The 21,304-nt window shown below is 47.9% G+C and overlaps 1 protein-coding gene across 1 annotated transcript; it reads left to right on the top strand.

The window, feature by feature from the left end:
- The first annotated feature begins 228 nt into the window (after nt 1-228).
- RHBDL3 (rhomboid like 3) lies at nt 229-20,896 on the top strand. The gene is made up of 8 exons (XM_069952250.1): nt 229-1,537; nt 12,650-12,808; nt 12,970-13,194; nt 13,322-13,473; nt 13,744-13,856; nt 13,928-14,028; nt 17,744-17,804; nt 20,055-20,896. Exons 1-8 carry the CDS (start codon nt 338-340, stop codon nt 20,324-20,326), a joined length of 2,283 nt encoding a protein of 760 aa, XP_069808351.1. The 5' UTR covers nt 229-337; the 3' UTR covers nt 20,327-20,896.
- Nucleotides 20,897-21,304: the final 408 nt, after the last annotated feature.

The following is a 21,304-nucleotide window of genomic DNA, read 5'->3' as shown; positions in this document are numbered from 1 at the left end:
TCTCTGACTGTGGGGGCTTAACTGTGGCTCTCTAGTTCTTGGTTGAGGGTATCTCAGGTCTCGGGTGGGGGGACTCTTCATCTCGGTGGGGGTCCCAGCTGTGGGCGGATCCTCCTCCCCCGTGTAATGTGCGGCCGACGGGGAGGGAGCTGTGGATCTGCAGAAGACGTGATGTCAGGCAGCGGCTCATATCATTCAGCCGGGAGAATCTGCAGGGCTCAGAACAGATGGACGCTGCAGTCTCCGGCTCCTCTCCCTCCTCCTCCTCCTCCTCCTCCTGGCAGGACTCCTACCTTGGCTGCTGAAACTTGGCCGAGGAGGAAACTTTCACCCAGAGATGAGAGAGAACAACTGGGCATCACCTGAAGCAGTCAGCAGACCGCAGGGGGAGAAGAACAACCTGGCATCATCTGCAGCGGTCAGCAGACCGCAGGGGGAGCAGGACCTCCAGGCATCATCTGCAGCAGTCAGCAGGCCCCAGGGGGAGCAGAACAATCAGGCATCACCTTCAGCAGTCAGCAGTCCTCAAGTGGAGAAGGACCCCAGAGCATTACCTGTAGCAGTCAGCAGACCCCAGGAGGAGCAGGACCTCCAGGCATCACCTGCAGCAGTCAGCAGACTCCAGAGAGAGCACAAAAACCAGGAATCACCTACAGCAGTCAGCAGACCTCAGGTGGAGGAGAACAACCAGGGATCGCCTGCAGCTGTCAGCAGACCTCAGTGGGAGCAGAACAACCAGGGATCGCCTGCAGCAGTCAGCAGACCTCAGGTGGAGGAGAACAACCAGGGATCGCCTGCAGCTGTCAGCAGACCTCAGGAGGAGCAGAAGAAGGGATTACCTGCAGCTGTCAGCAGACCTCAGGTGGAGGAGAACAACCAGGGATTGCCTGCAGCAGTCAGCAGACCTCAGGAGGAGCAGAAGAAGGGATTACCTGCAGCAGTCAGCAGACCTCAGGTGGAGCGGAAGAAGGGATTACCTGCAGCTGTCAGCAGACCTCAGGTGGAGGAGAACAACCAGGGATTGCCTGCAGCAGTCAGCAGACCTCAGGTGGAGGAGAACAACCAGGGATCGCCTGCAGCAGTCAGCAGACCTCAGGAGGAGCAGAAGAAGGGATTACCTGCAGCTGTCTGCGGAACCGAAAAGGAAGAGAACAACCAGGAATCACCTGTTGCAGTCAGCAGACCCCAGGAGGAACAGAATAACTCTGCCTCACCTGCAGCAGTCAGCAGTCCACAGGTGGATCATAACTCCCTTGCAGCAGTCAGCACACCTCAGTGGAATCATGGAGTATCACCTGCAGCAGTCAGCAGACCCCAGGGGAAACAGAACCTCCAGGGATCACCTGTAGTGGTCATCAGTCCTCAGCAGAACCCCCATGGATCACCTGCAGCAGTCAGTAGCTCTCAGGTGAAGCAGGACGGAAGAGCTTCCTATTGTTCCCCTGGATTGGTCGGTTGCTCCCCAGCAGTGGTCAGCCACTCTCAGGCGGAGCAGATTGAAGTTTTGGAGTCTTTGGATGTTGCTCTTGTGGCCGCTGTAAGTTGCATTTTATTCCTCATAATCGGATGTTCCTGCTTTAAAGCTAAGTTTAGCTGATAGGGATTATCTTCTGTGCCCCTATGAGGGGAGGGGGTTGAGGTCTTTCAGGGTGCGTTCACATGTGTCCACGTCCCTTGTAGATCGCTGGGGTTTTCACTGACCCCTAAACACCCAGCACAAGTTTTCCATTTAGAATTTCTCCTTCTCAAAAATAAGATCTGAAGCAAAATGAAGTGGTGGTCACTGACTACAATGGGGCTGATCCTCAAAGCTGCTAAACACCTGCCGCTCCGCACCACATATATCCCAACCAACCAACCAACCAACCAATGTGTGAACAAAACATCATTACAGTACTGTGTGCAATTGTGGGGAGCCCTCATAGACTGCAGAAACATCTTATACTTATGGGAGACCCCCATACACTGAGGAAAACCTTATGTACACACAGAAGATCCCCATACTCTGAGGAAGACCTCATATACATACAGGAGACCCCCATACTCTGAGGAAGACCTCATATACATACAGGAGACCCCCATACACTGAGGAAGACCTCATATACATACAGGAGACCCCCATACACTGAGGAAGACCTCATATACACACAGGAGACCCCCATACACTGAGGAAGAACACACATACACACACACAGAAGACACCCATACTCTGAGTAAGACCTCATATACATACAGGGGACCCCCATTCTCTGAAAAAAGACAAACTCTCATACACTGAGGAAGACCTCATATACATACAGAGGACCCCTATACACTGAGGAAGAACACACATACACACTCAGGAGACCCCCATACACTGAGGAAGAACACACATACACACTCAGGAGACCCCCATACACTGAGGAAGAACACATATACTGTACACATACAGGAGACCCCCCATACACTGAGGAAGAACACATATACATACAGGAGACCCCCATATACTGAGGAACAACACATATACACACAGGAGACCCCCATACACTGAGGAAGAACACATATACACACAGAAGACCCCCATACACTGAGGAAGAACACAAATACACACAGGAGACCCACCATACACTGAGGAAGAACACATATACACATACAGGAGACCCCCCCATACACTGAGGAAGAACACATATACACATACAGGAGACCCCCCCCCATACGCTGAGGAAGAACACATATACTGTACACATACAGGAGACCCCCCCCCCCCCATACACTGAGGAAGAACACATATACTGTACACATACAGGAGACCCACCATACACTGAGGAAGAACACATATACACATACAGGAGACCCCCCATACACTGAGGAAGAACATATATACACGTACAGGAGACCCCCCCATACACTGAGGAAGAACACATATACTGTACACATACAGGAGACCCCCCATACACTGAGGAAGAACATATATACACGTACAGGAGACCCCCCCATACACTGAGGAAGAACACATATACTGTACACATACAGGAGACCCCCCGTTGCGCTGAGGAAGAAAACATATACTGTATACATACAGGAGACCCCCCATACACTGAGGAAGAACACATATACACATTCAGGAGACCCCCCCATACATCGAGGAAGAACACATATACTGTACACATACAGGAGACCTCCCATACACTGAGGAAGAACACATATACACATACAGGAGACCCCCCATACACTGAGGAAGAACACATATACACAGGAGACCCCCCCATACACTGAGGAAGAACACATATACACATACAGGAGACCCCCCCCCCCATACGCTGAGGAAGAACACATATACTGTACACATACAGGAGACACCCCATACACTGAGGAAGAACACATATACACATACAGGAGACCCCCCCCATACACTGAGGAAGAACACATATACACATACAGGAGACCCCCCATACACTGAGGAAGAACACATATACTGTACACATACAGGAGACCCCCATATACTGAGGAACAACACATATACACACAGGAGACCCCCATACACTGAGGAAGAACACATATACACACAGAAGACCCCCATACACTGAGGAAGAACACAAATACACACAGGAGACCCACCATACACTGAGGAAGAACACATATACACATACAGGAGACCCCCCCATACACTGAGGAAGAACACATATACACATACAGGAGACCCCCCCCCCCCATACGCTGAGGAAGAACACATATACTGTACACATACAGGAGACCCCCCCCCCATACACTGAGGAAGAACACATATACTGTACACATACAGGAGACCCCCCATACACTGAGGAAGAACACATATACACATACAGGAGACCCCCCCCCCCCCCCCCCATACACTGAGGAAGAACACATATACACATACAGGAGACCCCCCCCCATACACTGAGGAAGAACACATATACACATACAGGAGACCCCCCCCCATACACTGAGGAAGAACACATATACACATACAGGAGACCCCCCATACACTGAGGAAGAACACATATAGACAGGGGATCATGTTATGAGTCCTCTTTTGTAGGTGCAGAGTCTGGGCCGGTGATATCAGATATCAGGTATTACTGACCTCCTGTGCACTAGATGGACATCACACTGGTTTACAATCCACTGTGTACATCATGACATCACCCTGGTTTATATTCTCCTGTGTATATGACATAACTCTGGTTCATAATCTGCTGTGTACGTGATGACATCACTCTGCTTTATAATCTCCTGTGTACATCATGATATCACTCTGGTATATATTCTCCTGTGTACATTATGATATTACTCTGGTATATGTACATGATTACATCACTCTGGTTTATAATCTCCTGTGTATATGATGTCATCACTCTGGTATATATTCTCCTGTATATATGATGTCATCACTCTGGTTTATAATCTCCTGTGTACGTGATGACATCACTCTGGTATATATTCTCCTGTGTATATGACATAACTCTGGTTCATAATCTGCTGTGTACGTGATGACATCACTCTGGTTTACATTCTCCTGTGTACGTGATGACATCACTCTGGTTAATAACCAGTCCTCTCATGTACATAGACAGTCTGGGTGGGTGACATCAGGCGGGGGTTAATGACACGTCTGCTCCTGCTTGGCCCCTGGCACGGTTGTTGGCAGCAATGGGGGGGAGATCTATGGCCGTGCACATTCCTGTTATTGTGGAGATGAGATCTCCCCGGTAATGACACATCAGACATTCTAGTCGCAGCAGTATTGCCACCTCTGGTATGATAGAGGAAGGAGAGGATTCTGGGTAACGAGCGCACAGCGCACACAGCTCCCTCTGCAGCCGTCATCTGTCATGTGTCATTGGGCAGTGACAACCCCCATCATGGCAGCTGATGTTGCTATATCTGTGCTGGCTGGTGTGCGGAGGAGGGGATGTGTGCAGCTTGTTGATTTTGAGCTTGAGTGCAATGTGCTGCAGGAGAACCTATGACTGATGATCTCATGTGTTGTGTCGAGCTGCTGCAGAGCTTGCAGCTTCATCTTCTTATATTACATTCTATATGGATAGGTAATGCAGTACTGTCCTGCACCTGCCCTCTACCTGCTGATGTCATCACCTGCCGCCGCTGCTGGCGGTGCCATATGCCAGGGTAGCTATGCAGTGTTGTGGCTGCTGCATCGGTGTAGGGTCACTTGGGCACTTGTCATAGTGGCCAGGAGTGTTTTTGGAACCCACCCCCGGAGAAACAGGCACTGCACTTAAGGTTGAGGATAACCCATGTGTAGACAGGTGTATATGCAGAAAATAATAGACCAGAGTCCAGTGGCTTAACCAGAATAACTTGGTTTACTTGTAGAAACTTCAGTGCAATACAAGTTAGATACACTTTTGATAACTGCAGGTGCAGGCAGGTGGTAGAAGCAATAGACTTTGTAAGAACAGAATAGAGGAACATTTTGAAGGCCCTGTCCAATGTAGTAGTGTTCTCTGCCAGGATAGCGTAGAGGAGAAGAGAAATAACAGAAGAAGATCATTCTCGTACTCGCGTATAGATACTTTGGATCTGACCGCCTCATGCCCTATAGTGTTGGGTTACCCGTCCTGCTAGGGTAGTCTGATGTCTCAGGTCCCTGTGCTGAGCAGACTTTCCAAGACTTCTCAGAGTAGCCGTGCATTACAGTATGATACGTAGGATTACATGCTGCTTTTTCCTACTGGGGTCATTATCTAAGTCAGGTACAGTGCCCTGTAATAATAATAATAATAATAATAATAATAATAATAATAATAATAATAATAATATATTTATTTGTATAGCGCCAACAGATTCCGCAGCGCTTTTTTCTATGCATACAGTACAGAGGTACATAATACACAGTTAAATAATAAGAATAAATAAAGGTAACATAAAAATACAAAGTATAACAAGACCTGCTCGTTGGAGCTTACAGACTACAACTTGGGTTGACACCAGGCATAAGTGCTTTATTTGTCCATGGTCCAGCCATTGTACATAGTTAGAAATACAGGATGAGCCAGTAACAACGCCAATATCTGATTGCAAGTAAACATATAAAGTGCAGGAACCGTCAGAGATAGAGCAAGGGAAACAAGTTTAGGGAACGTTATAAGCGAGCCTGAAGAGATGAGTCTTCAGGGCACGCTTGAAACTGTGAGTATTGGGTATGAGTCTGATGTGTTTGGGTAGGGCGTTCAAGAGAACTGGTGCAGCACGAGAGAAGTCTTGGAGGCGGGAATGAGAGGTTCTGATTATGGAAGATGTTAAGGTTAGATCATTTGCAGAGCGAGAGCACGGGTAGGATGATAGGTGGAGATGAGGGAGGAGATGTATGGAGGGGCAGAGTTGTGGAGAGCTTTACTGGTGAGGAGCTTGAAGTGGATTTTGGATTTAATGGGTAACCAGTGCAGTGACTGGCACAGAGGGGAGACGTCGGTATAGCGGCTGGAGAGGAAGATGAGCCTGGCTGCCCTATGTGTTGCAGAAGGTATTCCTGGTGTAGACAAGGTTCTCCTTGCATAGAAGAAACCTCTCTAGCTCTGTGGTGTCTCTCTCCACTGACTCAAGAAGACCCTCCCACCAGGAACTAGCTCCTTTTGTATAGGGACACCTTAGCTAGTGTGTGATTGGTGGGGCCGTGTGTGGACAAAAGAGAAGAAAGAGGATAGGAGGAAAAGTGAGGGAAACAAGCCTGCACCTGTGAGTGGAGAAAACATAACATGTGACAAAAATCGTTAACCAATGAAACCTTCAGCTGTGCATAGTGCAGTACATATAATAAATACAACAGTAACACCTAGTGATCTTACTATTGATGCTTGTTGCGGGTCCCTTGGGCTCTTGCCACGGCAACCTGGAGTAGTAATTGACCCACCAGGGATGTCGGTACCGCCACACACTGGGAAGGGGAGAAATAACCCAAGGTGTACGGTGGTGTGTATGGGTGCAGGTGCAAACAGATAAAGACAGAGTCCCGTGCATTTTGTACAAAAGTATAAAAATTTACTGGATAACGTTGCAGGTGAACAGTACACGTAGAACTGTAGTGTAGATAGAAGTAAATAAGTGATACTCGAAATCACGTTTAGACCTATGTCTGACTGCCTTCTGCCCCCTGATATCATAGAACCAGTCCCAGGTGGGTAGCATGAGCACCAGTCGTTGGTTATCTGGATGTTGCAGGCTTCCAACGTTACCCAGTTGTTTTGCACGGCGCAGTGGGATACGTAGACCTATTCCGGTAGCTTTGTCTTACTGGGGTCCTGGGATTCCTCTGTTAACAGGATATCACCCTGCACATTTTTGAGAGGTTCCTGGCTTGGGCTAGGGTATTCCTAAGTGGCTTCTCTCCCCTACGGTAGCTTAGAACTGCATCATAGAACTAGTGGTAACTTGTCTAAAGAGAGTCTCGCTCAGGATCCGTCTTTGGTCCCTGTCAGGGGTCCTGGCCAAAGCTAAGCCCTGGCTTAACTTCTGCAGGAACTTTTTTGTGTGTGTCCTCTTTCACTAGAAACTAGGACTAGACTGTGACTCACTTCCTCCACATGTGTAACTCCTCCTACAGGGGCTTTTGTGTACCCTCCTGTGAGTGGTGGGGATGAGTGTGTTGGGGTAAGAGAGAGGGAGAAGAAGATAGGGTAGACAAGAAAGAGAACCTCCTAGTGGTCAGCTCAAAACACATGACACAGAACCATTGAACCCATGACCTTCAGCTGTGCATAGAAGTAATACATATAAAAACACAGTGACACCTAGTGGGGAAACTATATACTTCATCCACCACTTTTACTTGAGTGTACAACTTACTGGGGTGCATATACATAAAAACACCCGTGATGGGACACCACACGTGGTATATTTTACAGACGGTGACATCACTGCTCTTCAGATATGTTATACAGGAGGGGACATCACCTCTATCCAGATATAATTTTTATTATACAGCAAAGACATCACTGCTCTCCAGATATCAGTTATATTATGCAGTAGTGACATCACTGCCCTCCAGATATCAGTTATATTATAGAGCAGTGACATCACTGCCCTCCAGATATCAATTATATTATGCAGCACAGACCTCGCAGCTCTCCAGATATCAGTTATATTATACAGTAGTGACATCACTGCTCTCCATATATCATTTATATTATAAAGCAGTGACATCACTGCTGTCCAGATATCAGTTATATTATACAGGAGGTGACATCACTGCCCTCCAGATATCAGTTATATTATACAGCACAGACATCACTGCTCTCCATAGATCAGTTATATTATACAGCAGTGACATCACTGCCCTCCAGATATCAGTTATATTATACAGGAAGTGACATCACTGCCCTCCAGATATCAGTTATATTATAAAGCAGTGACATCATGGCTGTCCAGATATCAGTTATATTATACAGGAAGTGACATCACTGCTCTCCATATATCAGTTATATTATACAGCAGTGACATCACTGCCCTCCAGATATCAGTTATATTATACAGGAAGTGACATCACTGCCCTCCAGATATCAGTTATATTATACAGGAAGTGACATCACTGCCCTCCAGATATCAGTTATATTATAAAGCAGTGACATCACTGTTCTCCAGATATCAGTTATATTATACAGCACAGACATCACTGCTCTCCATATATCAGTTATATTATACAGCACAGACATCACTGCTCTCCATATATCAGTTATATTATACAGCAGTGACATCATAGCTCTCCAGATATGTTATACAGGAGGTGAATTCACTGCTCTCCATATTATACTGAAGAGCTGAATGTGCACAACTGAGCAGTTGTCTGAGCTTCTTCTTTCACCTCTCTCAGCTGATGACGCTTTTTTCGCCCCCGCTTTGTATGGAGGTTGGTGCATGATGATCACCTGTTCTACATGACAGATGCTGAGCACTACACTGCGTGTACAGAAGTGGTACTGTGGTGTGCCTCATCCCAGGAGTGTGCTGATCATATAGAGAAAGGAGCAGGGTCCCAGCAGCACAGAGGATGTCAGGAGAGGAGTGTGCTGATCATGTGGGAGGTTGCAAGCTTAGAGTTTTCCCAGCAGCACAGAGTACTTCAGGAGAGAATGTCATCCAGCCATCATTTCTTTTCTTGTTTGTATATGTGGGGTGTGAATACTCACCTGTCCTCCTGACACTGTATGCAAACTCTTTATAGAGACTCCTCCTTCGCAGCCTCCCTTGTCTATGGGCCTAGGTACTATCTCTTTCAGCAGCCCGGCTGCTTTCTAATAATAGATGTGGGGTGAGGGTCTTGCCACCTTTGTTTATATTACACTACAGTTAAGTCACTGTGACCATTACATTACATGGCATTACCATGAGATCCAGCTCCAGGAGGAGGCCTTGCCTCAGACCCCGTCTATTACCCACAATGCACCACCATGTGACCCAGCTCCAGGAGGAGGCCTTGCCACAGACCCCCATTATTACCCACAATGCACCACCATGTGACCCAGCTCCAGGAGGAGGCCTTGCCACAGACCCCCGACTATTACCCACAATGCACCACCATGTGACCCAGCTCCAGTAGGAGGCCTTGCCTCAGACCCCATTATTACCCACAATGCACCGCCATGTGACCCAGATCCAGGAGGAGGCCTTGCCACAGACCCCCGACTATTACCCACAATGCACCACCATGTGACCCAGCTCCAGGAGGAGGCCTTGCCTCAGACCCCGTCTATTACCCACAATGCACCACCATGTGACCCAGCTCCAAGTGAGACCTCGGCACAGACCCTAATACCCACAATGCACCACTATGTGACCTAGCTCCAGGAGAAGGCCTTGGCACAGACCCAGACTGTTACCCACAATCCATCACCCTTATAGTAACAGTGAAATGACTTGTTTGCTTCATGTAGAAATTATGGCCATCCGGTCATGATACAGAGCCACGAGGTGCAGGCAGAGAAAAGCGGTTTTCCTGACTTCCATCTTGAGCTATGAGAGATAAGTTGTGAGGAGGATCAGACGCGGATTATAACTGGGGCTCACATAATTATTCAGTGCCATCGTGTGTGACCTCAGATTAATACTGTATAAGAATGGTGGGAGTTATGTGGCCCGCACAGCACCTGCCGCCCCTCAGGCCTCAGCCCCACCAGCGCCTGTATCCACAGACAAAGGCCTATTGTGTATGGAGTAAAGACATGGCAGCCCCTCCCCCACATAAGAGGATAACCCCCACCGTGTCCAGACCATCTCCACCATCTGCCACTCTCTTGTCTGCAGCTCTTCACCCCATGTCTCAGCTGGACGTCCCAGAAAACAATGGACCCTCTGTCATTGAGATGTAAGCAAGGCAGGACGCATTGTGCTTACAGCTTACTGCAACCTGGAGGCTGAGGGCAAGAGGAAGATGAAGGAGACGGCAAAGAAGAAAATGGAGGTGGGAAAAGAAGGAAGAATATGCAGAGGAGGAAGAATGGAACCTGGGAAGAGAAGGAAGATGACACTGGAGAAAATGGAAGGGGAGAAAGAAGAGAAAAAAAAGAAGGGGAATATAAAGAGGAGGAAAGTGGAGGAGGAAGAAAGCACAGGAAAGAAAGGAAGTAAAAGAAGAAGATAAAAAAGAAGTAAAGGGGAGGAACATGAAGATGAGGAAGACACAGGGGAAAATGAAAGTGGATAAGGAAGAAAATGGAAAGAAATTTGAGGAGGAAGAAATAGAGAAGGAAAAGTAGGAGGAAGACACAGGTGAAATCAAAGTAGTAGAAAAAGAGAAAAAAGGAAAGAGAGGAATATGAAGAGGAGGAAGACAGGGAAAGAAGACACTGAACAGAAAATGCAAGTGAAGGAAGAAGAGGAAAGATGAAAAGGAAGAAGACCCATGAGAAGTTGAAGAGGAAGAAGGGGAAGAAAACACGAAAGAGAAAATAATGGGGTAGGAAGAAGAGGAGAATGAGGAAATTAGGTACACCTATAAAGAGGAGAACATAGAAGAAGAACAGAAGGAAATAGAGAAGAGGAAAGGGAGGAAAATGGGACAGATGAGAAAATTGAAATGGAGAAAAAAAATAAAAAACAAAGGGGTAGAAAAAGAGAAAGATAATCTAGAAGCGGAAGATAAGAAAAAAGAAAAGCAAGGATGAAGAGGAAATGGGGAAATGAAAAGGGAGGAGAAAAGGAAGCTGAAACTGTGGAACAGAAGAAGGTTAAAGTGTAGAAGAAGGGGAGGAGAAGAGAAAAGTAGAGAAGATAGAGGTGTAAATGAAATGGAGAGAGGAGAATGCAGAAAGGTGTGAAAGAACAAAAAAAATAGGGCAGAGGAAAGAAAAAGCAGACAATAGTGTGACTAGCAAGCAAGAAAGAAGATACACAGGAGTAAATGGAACTGAGGAAGAAGAGAAAGAAGAAAAGGGAGAAAGAGAGAAAATGAAAAGAAAGCTGAAAGGGTAAAAAGGAGAAAGCTAATAGGGTGAAAGTGTAAAATAGAGAAAAGCGGAGAGAGAAAGAAGCTAAAAGGGTGAAAAAGAAGGAAGTGGACAGATAAGTAAATGGAAATGAAGACAAATAAAAGTAAGAATAAAGAAGAAGACACACAGGAGTAAATGGAGGAAGAAGAGAAACAAGTGAAGGGGAAGAAAATTAAAAAACGAGGAAGCTAAAGTGGTAAAATAGGAGGAAAAAAGTAAAAAGTAGTTAAAAGAAATGAAATTGTAGGAAGAGGACAAAACAAGGAGGGTGAAGGGAAATAGGAGGGAGGAGAACAAGTAATGTGAAAGGAGTAAGGAGAAGACAAATAGGAGGAAGAGAAGAAGGAAGGAAGGGGAAAAGAAGAGAATTAAGGGAAGAAGGAAAGACCTACACTACAGAAAACTGTGGTCACATGAAAAACACCAAATTCTTCAACTTTCTTCTGGGCAATAACTCTGGTGCCTCCCCAGGCAGTCTCTCTGGTTTATTTTGGGTGGTCCCTCTGGTTCTTTCTATGCAGGTGCTCTGGTTCTTCTTGGGTGTTACCTCTGGTTCCTTTTAAGAGGGTGCTCTGGTTCCTCTTGGGTGGTCCCCCTTGGGGTCGGTCCCTCTGGTTCTACCTTTGTCAATCACTTTTGTTCCTCTTGGGTTGATGCCTCTGGTTCCTCTTGGGTGGATCTTTCTGCTTCCTCTTGGGTGGTCCATCTGATTCCTCTTGGTTGATCTTTCTAGGTAATCTTTTTCGTTACCATAATTAGTTTTAATGAGCTAAACCAAATGATACACACAGGGGAGATTTATGAAAGGGTGTAAATATACACCTGGTGTAAACTGCCCACAGCAACCAATCACAGCTCAGCTTTCAGCTTTGGTAGAATAAAAGAAAAGCTGTGATTGGTTGCTGTGGGCAGTTTACACCAGGTGTATATTTACACCCTTTCATAAATCTTCCCCATAGTTTTCCTGATTCTTTTACCCTAAATCCCAGATATCCTTGCATTTTGTTTCTGAATAATTAGCATGTTTTCATGTGTGCTGTAGGCATAACCACCTATATCAGGATTACCTGTATTTCATTGTTTTACATGTATGTGGTCGGTTTCTGGTCGATGTCAATATTTTTGTTGCCCTCCAGAACTGTGGCCCCTTGATGATGAGGATGGAGTCAGTGCCCAGGGCCTAAGCATGTCTTCTCTCCTTTCAGTCTGATTGTGACAGCAGCGGCTACATCAGCAGTGGACAGTTCTGGACGCTTTTGCAGAAACATGGCTCTGAGCTGGACCCCCACAAACTTGACGTCCTACTGGCCCTTGCACAGAGCAATGCGGAGGGGAAGATCTGCTACCAAGATGTCCTAAACCTGGTGAGTTTGAGAGACAGGAGGACACAGCAAGGTGATGAATATTGTCGTGGTGAGGTCCATGGTGCCATGTCTACAGCCACATTGTAGATCAGCATCTCCAATACCATGTTGGCCTCTGCTGACTGTACATTATATGGTTACAATGCTCCTGTCTCTTTCAGATGGGCAACAAGAGGTCCAACAGCTTCCGCCGTGCCATTCTGCAAGGAAACCGCCACTTATGCAATAAGACGCTCCTTGAGGAATCCACCTTGGATCTTACACAGCGCCTGATCCGCCATGTTGCCTATGAGACCCTGCCCCGAGAAATAGACCGGAAATGGTTCTATGACAACTACACAGGCTGTCCCCCTCCCTGGTTCATGATCACGGTCACCATTGTAGAGGTGAGTTTGGCCATGGTCCTCCTCTCCATGTGTGAAGGCTTGATTCTATGATGGTGGCACTTCTGGATAGCACAAAGTCCACCATACTGCATTCTGTGGCTGAAATCATAGACGCATTCTGTTGTAGGTCGCTATCTTTGTGTACTATGGTCTTCTTCTTGACCGTTTCGTCCTGCAAGTGATGCATTCCCGGTACCTGAAGCAGAACCCTCTGGTGTATCACCCGCAGCTTCGGGCACAGGCATGGCGCTACCTCAGCTACATGTTCATGCATGCCGGGTGAGTAATGTCCAGCCACCACAGTGGGATGGGTATCTATAACATGGGGCCCATGGTGTGTCTCTTGAGGTGTTCCCAGCCACAGTAGATTCTATGATGATTGTATAGTGATGTAATTACAATGAAGGCTGTTTGCTGTGATGTCATCAGATAAGAATGGGGGGAAAACTGGGATGTAAGGGGATGTAAGTCCCCCACTCCCATTATGTACTGTTATAAAGTGGTGGAGAAAAGGGGGTCTTCCTCATATAAAAGGGTCTTGTCTTCCAGGATAGAGCATCTGGGGGTGAACATTGTGCTGCAGCTGCTGGTGGGTGTCCCGCTGGAGATGGTGCACGGGACACTGAGGGTCGGCTTTGTGTATGTGGCTGGTGTCGTGGCAGGTGAGGCGCCACCTAACTGCTCATTATCAGAGATGCCTGGAGACGTCTGATTATTGTTCTCTCCCCCACAGGTTCCCTTGCAGTGTCGGTGGCAGACATGACAGCTCCGGTAGTGGGGTCATCAGGCGGTGTGTACGCCATTGTGTCCGCCCACCTTGCCAATATTGTGATGGTAAGCAACATAATCCCCCCAACACGCCCAGTGGGGGACAAAACCACTCAAACCCCCTAGAGTTTATGTATAGAACCCCCCAAAACTATGCACAGTAAAGGCCAGAACCACTACCAAAACCCTTACAGTAATGGAGAGACCCCAACCCCTTCTCCAACAGAGATGGAGAGAACCCCCGAATTCACAGTAATGTACACCCCCCATCTCACCCCAGATATAGAGAGAACTCCCCCCTTAAAGGGGTATTCCCCCCAAGAGCTAAAAAAATTAAATGCTCCAAAACCTAGCTGGTCTTACTCACCAAGTCCCTCTGAGTATTTTGAGCCGTCTCCCATCTTTTCTAAAAGCCGATCTATAACCAAGATAGGAAACTACATTTCCCATCATGCAATGCTTCTGCCTGATGATGGCGATGTAGCAGAGCTGAGACAATGAAGGAGATGATGACAGTGTAGCAGAGCTGAGATGGCGGTGTCGGTATAGCCAAAGCTGAGTTGGAAGTGACGGTGTAGCAGAGCTGAGTTGGAGGTGACGGTGTAGCAAAGCTGCGTTGGCGGTGACGGTGTAGCAGAGCTGAGTTGGCGATGACGGCGTAGCAAAGCTGAGTTGGGACAGCGTAGCAGAGCTGAGTTGGCGGTGACGGCGTAGCAGAGCTGAGTTGGGGATGAAAATGTAGCAGAGCTGAGTTGGCGGTGACTGCGTAGCAGAGCTGAGTTGGCGGTGACTGCGTAGCAGAGCTGAGTTGGCGGTGACTGCGTAGCAGAGCTGAGTTGGCGGTGACGGTGTAGCAGGGCTGAGTTGGGGGTGATGGCGTAGCAGAGCTGAGTTGGGGGTGACGGAGTAGCAGAGCTGAGTTGGCGGTGATGGCGTAGCAGAGCTGAGTTGGCGGTGACGGCGCAGCAGAGCTGAGTTGGCGGTGACGGCGCAGCAGAGCTGAGTTGGCGGTGATGGCGCAGCAGAGCTGAGTTGGCGGTGACGGCGCAGCAGAGCTGAGTTGGCGGTGACGCGGCGATCTTGGGGGGGGCGGAGCTTGCGGGGGGGAGATTGCCGCGGGTCATCGTGGGGGGGCGGAGATTGCCGCGGGCGATTGCGGGGGGCGGAGCTTGCCGCGGAGGGGGGGGGGGCGGGTGAGTGCGGAGGCTAGCGGGTGAGTGAGGGATGCCACGGGTGATGGGGGGGTGGTTGGTTGTGGGGCGGGGGGCTGTGTGCTGCGGGTGAGTGCTGCCGGGAGGCTCTGGACACAGGGGGTGAGCTCTGGGCTGGGGGTGACCGGGTGGCTGCTGTTAGAGAGGGATGCAGATCACTGTCTCCCTCTCTAACAGCAGCCACCCCATCAGTGTTCTCAGTCACTTCACTGTGCTGGGACTGAGGACACGTGATGCCGACTCCGAGGGTAGGGGCCAGGAGCAGGGAGCGTGTCGGGTTGGACTGAGAGCTGATGATTCTCTGCAATCCGTGAGGGTGAATGCAGCTGGATAACAGCAAAACTGTGCAGAATCCGTAATAACTTTATATTGGAAAGATGGAAAGCTACAGGTGGGCAGCGTATTAATGCAAAAATTATTTTGGGGGGAATACCCCTTTAAACCCTCTACTTTATTGGAGAGAAACCCCTGACAGTAACAGAGAGTACACCCCCATCTAACCCAGTGATGGAGAGAGTCCCTAAATTGCATACAGTGATGGACAGAACTATCCAAACCCCCTACAATAATGGACAGAACCTCCCAAATATCCTACAGTATTTAACAGAACTCCCCCAATCTCACCCAGTAATTGGCAGAACAAAAGGAGTGATAACCTCAAATTATGACAGAACCTCCAAGACCCACCCCTTGTGTTGGAAAAGACCCCCCCCCCCCCCCCCAAAACTGAACAATGCGGGACGGAATCCTGCAGACGGAATGCTTACCCTCTTTGGGGGCGAAACCCAAACACCCAAGACCCTCTGGTGGATCTGTAACACTGCAGTAGTGGATCTGCTCTGTGAACACACCTAAATATTGCCAATGATCTGCACAGATCACAAACCATTCACCCCCCAACATCTGGACATCTAAAACAAACCTATTCCTACTGGTAACCCCAAGATCCCCTAAGGGTCGGTGGCTGGAGAAGAGTTCAGGAAAGCGGTTTCTGTCTGGGAAAAGGAGGTACTAGTGAGATTGATCCAGATCTCTGTGGAAAAACATGGCCAGTGAGATGGATCCAGATCTCTGTGGAGAAACATAGTACGGTCAGATGGATCCAGATCTCTGTGGAGTAACATGGCCAATGAGATGGATCCAGACCTCTGAGGAAACATTGGCCCAGTCAGATGGATCCAGTTCTCTGTGGAGAAACATGGTATGGTCAGATTGATCCAGATCTCTGCAGAGAAACATGACAAGGTCAGATGGATCCAGATCTCTGCAGAGAAACATGACAAGGTCAGATGGATCCAGGTGTCTGTGGAGTAACACGGTACAGTCAGATGGATCCAGATCTTCGGAGAAAGATGACAAGGTTAGATGGATCCAGATGTCTGTGGAGAAACATGGCCCTGTCAGATGGATTCAGATCTCTGTGGAAAAAGGTGGCCAGTAAGATGGATCTAGATCTCTGTGGAGAAACATGGCCCAGTCAGATTGATCCAGATCTCTGTGGGAAAACATGGCCAGTGAGATGGATCTAGATCTCTGTAGAGAAACATGGCCCAGTCAGATGGATCCAAATCTCTGTGGAGAAACTTGGTACAGTCAAATGGATCCAGATTAGAGATGAGCAAACCGGGTTTGGGTTCGAGTCCAGCCGAACAATTGGCATTTGATTAGCGGGGGCTGCTGAACTTGGATAAAGCTCTAAGGTTGTCTGAAAAACATGGATACAGCCAATGACTATATCAATGTTTTCCACATAGCCTTTGGGCTTTATCCAAGTTCAGCAGCCACCGCTAATCAAATGCCAATCGTTCGGGTTCGGATGGACTCCAGCATGCTCCAGGTTCGCTCATCTCTAATCCAGATCTCTGCAGAGAAACTTGACCAGGTCAGATGGATCTAGATCTCTGAGGAGTAACATTACCAGTGAGATTGGTTCAGATCTCTGTGGAAAAACATGGCCAGTGAGATGGATCCAGATCTCTTTGGGAAAACATGGCCAGTAAAATGGATCTAGATCTCTGTGGAGAAACATGGCCCAGTCAGATGGATCTAAATCTCTGTGGAGAAAAAGATTTGGTAGTCATAAGAGTTGAGCAAACTTTGTGGCATTTGATTAGTGGCGGCTGCTGAAGTTGGAGGCAGCCCTTGGGACACCCTAGGGCTGCATCTAACCTCAGCAGCTATCAAGAATCGAAGTTTGCTCGGCTCTAGCAGTCACAAATTGGCTCCAGGATCATGGCAGGAAATTGACCTCACTCCCCGGCCTTCACAGTCCCTGGATCTTAGTTCTGTAGACATCTCTGGGATGATGTACAGGGCGTCTGGGGAGTTTGTAATGGATCACTGTGCTTGTGGGGATACAAGGGGTTAGGAGCAGTTGTAGGTGTGCAGGGGTCCGGTGCACTCATAATGTGAGGGTAGATGGAGTCCGCACTGGACCCAGGGTTGGAATGGCCCCTTTATTACACTGAGGATTGTACAGCTGGATACCCAGGGGCCGGAGACTTCTATGTGAGTTCCTGGGATTTCGGGTTGTGACATTTCAGTGACATGTCTTGTGTTTCCTTCCCCAGAACTGGTCCGGGATGCGTTGTCAGTTCAAGCTTCTGCGCATGTCCTTCGCCTTAATATGTAGTGAGTATAAGACAATGGAGCCCCCCATATCTAATCATCAGCGTTAATGAGTGGTTGGAGGGGCAGCACTCAACACTGAGACACACTGAACAGGATGAGACATGAGGGGGCAACACATTGTATAGTTCAGACCCCCAGGATATATCAATATCTGTCAAGAGGTAGAGAAAAAAGAAAGATGCTCTGCAGATCTGTACAGAGGTCAGGAGTATAATAATTTGAGGGGTGTAATGCTCTGCATGTCTCTTTGGGGTCTAATATTCTGAAAGTCTCTTGGTGGTGTCAGGTTCTGCAGGTCTCTAGGGGGATGTAAAGTTTTGTAGGTCTTTCAGGGATGTAATGTTCTGCAGGTCTCTTGGTGATGTAATGTTCTGCAGGTCTCTTGGTGATGTAATGTTCTGCAGGTGTTGGGTGTGAGTTTTTGCAGGTCTCTTGGTGACGTAATGTTTTGCAGGTCTTGGGTGTGAGATTCTGTAGGTCTCTTGGGGGTGTAATGCTCTTCATGTCTCTTAGGGTGTAATGCCCTGCAGGTGTAAGGGTGTAACGTTCTGTAAGTCTTTCAGTGGTGGTAGCAATGTTCTTACATACCTTATACTCCTTCTTCTAGCTTGTTTCCACCTCACTTGTTTAGAGGAAAAGTAACCTGAATTAAGGGGTGTGGTGTGATCATGGGTGTGACTTATTAGTAAGGGGTGTGGCAGTGTAGGAGGGGCATAGTTTAGTGGAGAGGGGTGTGGCACAATGTGGGGGCGTGGTTTAGTGGTAAGGGGTGTGGCTTGTGTGATGTGCCTTCTCTGCAGTGTCCGTTTCTGTGGTTCACTCTGGAGGTGGTTTAGGTAGATATACAGTGTGCAGGTGTCTGTAGAGTTAGGCCTAATTCACACATCCGTTGTTCTGTCCGCAATTGTGGGCAGAACATGAAACCAATGTTATCCTATGGCCCTGTTCACACGTCCGTACGTGTATACGGGGCCGTGCCGCAAAAAAAAAGACGACATGTTGTAATGTGGACCGTGGCACGGATAGCTGGGGTAATGATATATGTATGGATGCACATACGGTTGTGCGGTCCGCGGCCACGGACTGCACTACGGGTGTGTGAATGTGACATTAGTGTGCCCGTGCACATTTGCTTCAGGTAGATTTACAGTTTGCAGGTGTCAGTAGATTTACAGTGTGCAGATGGTTTATGTAGATTATTGGTTACACAGAGAGATTTAGCTGACAGATTTTTGAAGCCAAAGCCAGGAATGGATTTGAGAAGAGGCTAAATCTTAGTCTTTCCTGTATGACCTGTTCTCTGTTTATAGTCTGTTCCTGGCTTTGGCTTCAAAAATCTGTCAGCTAAATCTCTCTGTGTAAATGTACTCTTACAACTGCCGTGATTTATACGAAAATATACGTGCCATTGCTGTCTATGAAATCCCGTTTGGAGTGTATACACATATTATAAGCTCCAGCCGGGATCCGTATCGGCGCTGCAAACAACTGACATGTCATTCATTGAATAGCAGCCGCAGAAAACCCTGTCAGTGCACAGTATGGAGCGAGCAGCTCCGGACGCACGCTCCCTAGTGTGCTGTGGGGAGTTCTGATGTGGGAGCGCACGGATGCGCCCGCATTAGAACCCTGTAGCCCTAAAGATCATCCGGCCGGTATGATCTTCTCAGAGAACGGACGTTACGTGACCCGGCCGGGTCACGGAATGGCCGGTCTTTTACTATGTATGAACATAGCCTTAGGTGTGTGACATCGACATGTCAATTCTTTGGGCGAATTCCGCTACAGGAATCCTATAGTAGTCAATGGGGCTTAAATTCTGCTCCTATCCTGTCAGAGCAGAAAAGGAGAGGAATTTCAAGCAGAAATCTTTCCTCTTCAATTTCTCGCGAAATCTGCAAGAATTGCTCAGTGTGCACATACCCTTAGGGTATGTACACACTACAGAACAGAATCCTGGTGGATCACTCGCCGCGGATTTTGCAGCTGACCTGCGCTTGCGGACGCGCACATCTCCACTGTTCCCATAGGCTTTATTCTATGGTTTGACAGATTCCATCGTCTGCACGAAGAATGAACCCGCTCATTCTTCGGGCAGACGGCGGAATCCGTGGCAGGCGATCCACTGGGATTTCGTAGTGTTGACATACCCTTACAGTGTGCAGGTGGTATGGGAAGATTTACAGTGTGCAGGTGCCGATGATTGATCTGTCAGTAATCCTCCTCCCGTTTTCTCTTGTCTCGTTGCAGTGAGTCTGGAGTTCGGTCGGGCAGTCTGGCTCAGGTTTTACCCGTCTTCGTACGCCCCGTGCCCTCACCCCAGCTTTGTGGCACACCTGGGCGGGGTTGTAGTTGGCATCACTCTGGGGGTTGTGGTCCTCAGGAACTTTGAGCAGCGGCTGCAGGATCAGTGGCTCTGGTGGATCTTCCTCAGCAGCTTCATCCTGTTCGGGATCTTCGCCGTGTTATGGAACGTGTTCGCGTTCAGCATGGCCGGTCTTCGGTTGCCGCCGCCACCATAGGGGAGATCACATGACCCAGCTCCTGGCATCTCCTCACTGAAGTGACCTTACATTGGCGCCGCTCTGGAAGTTGCCATTTTGTTGGACACCATCTTGGGAGGAGTATTCTGCTCATCTTCTGGACTTCATGTACAGAGCAAAGTGTTCTTATGTAAGGTGTAAAGTATTATAATTCTGTGTTCAGCTCCTCCCATCGCTATTATAACATCATACTAAGCCCCACCCACCAATAAAACGATACCTCTGCCCCTCCCATCACTATTATAACACTATGCTCCGTCCCTCTGCTATAACTCTACGCTTTGCCCCTCCTATCACTATTATAACACTATGTTCCTCCCCATCCATCACTATAATAACTCTACACCGCTTTTCCCATCACTATAACACTATGCTCCTCCCCTTCCAATACTATAACTATGCTCCTCCCAAAACTATTATAACTATGCACCTCCCATTACTATTATAATGCTATGCTCCGCCCCTCTCTGTGCTATCTTGTGACATGGATGTAATCTGGTGTACAGAGCCGACCATTAGAACAGCTCTGCCTCTTCTCGATATTAACCCCGTGATAATGATAGGTTGTGGTCATGTGATCTACAGTGAGCCCTGCCCACTGGCAGCCATTATGTATATAATAGCAGTATTTTTTCAGGTAACTGTTTTTTTAAACATGTATATATAAGAGTCTGGGGTGTGTGTGTCGTCTTTATAGCTCCCCATGTCACCATCAGGATATCGCAGATTAGCACTGTCAATTCTGCTCATCCAGTTGTAGTCTACTGCAGCGTAGTTGTATAGGATCTTAGATCACGAAACAATAGTGAATGATAAGATTGCACATAGATCACCATCACATACATACACTGATCATTACTTCATGCACAGAAAGCTTCTTTCCATCCCAACTCCTTCCTGGTGTGGGATTGTTGCTGTCAGTATGTACAATGGCGCTCCACAATCAGAGGCCTAAAC

Source organism: Dendropsophus ebraccatus, chromosome 14 (genome assembly GCF_027789765.1).
Source record: "Dendropsophus ebraccatus isolate aDenEbr1 chromosome 14, aDenEbr1.pat, whole genome shotgun sequence".
Classification (NCBI taxonomy): Eukaryota; Metazoa; Chordata; class Amphibia; order Anura; family Hylidae; genus Dendropsophus; species Dendropsophus ebraccatus.
This window is presented reverse-complemented; position numbering and strand designations above follow the sequence as displayed.

Coding starts and splice junctions, on each gene's coding strand:
- RHBDL3 (XM_069952250.1), top strand. CDS start 338: ATGAGAGAGAACAACTGGGCATCACCTGAAGCAGTCAGCAGACCGCAG. Junction 12,809..12,969: donor ACCAAGATGTCCTAAACCTG/GTGAGTTTGAGA, acceptor TGTCTCTTTCAG/ATGGGCAACAAGAGGTCCAA. Junction 13,474..13,743: donor TACATGTTCATGCATGCCGG/GTGAGTAATGTC, acceptor CTTGTCTTCCAG/GATAGAGCATCTGGGGGTGA.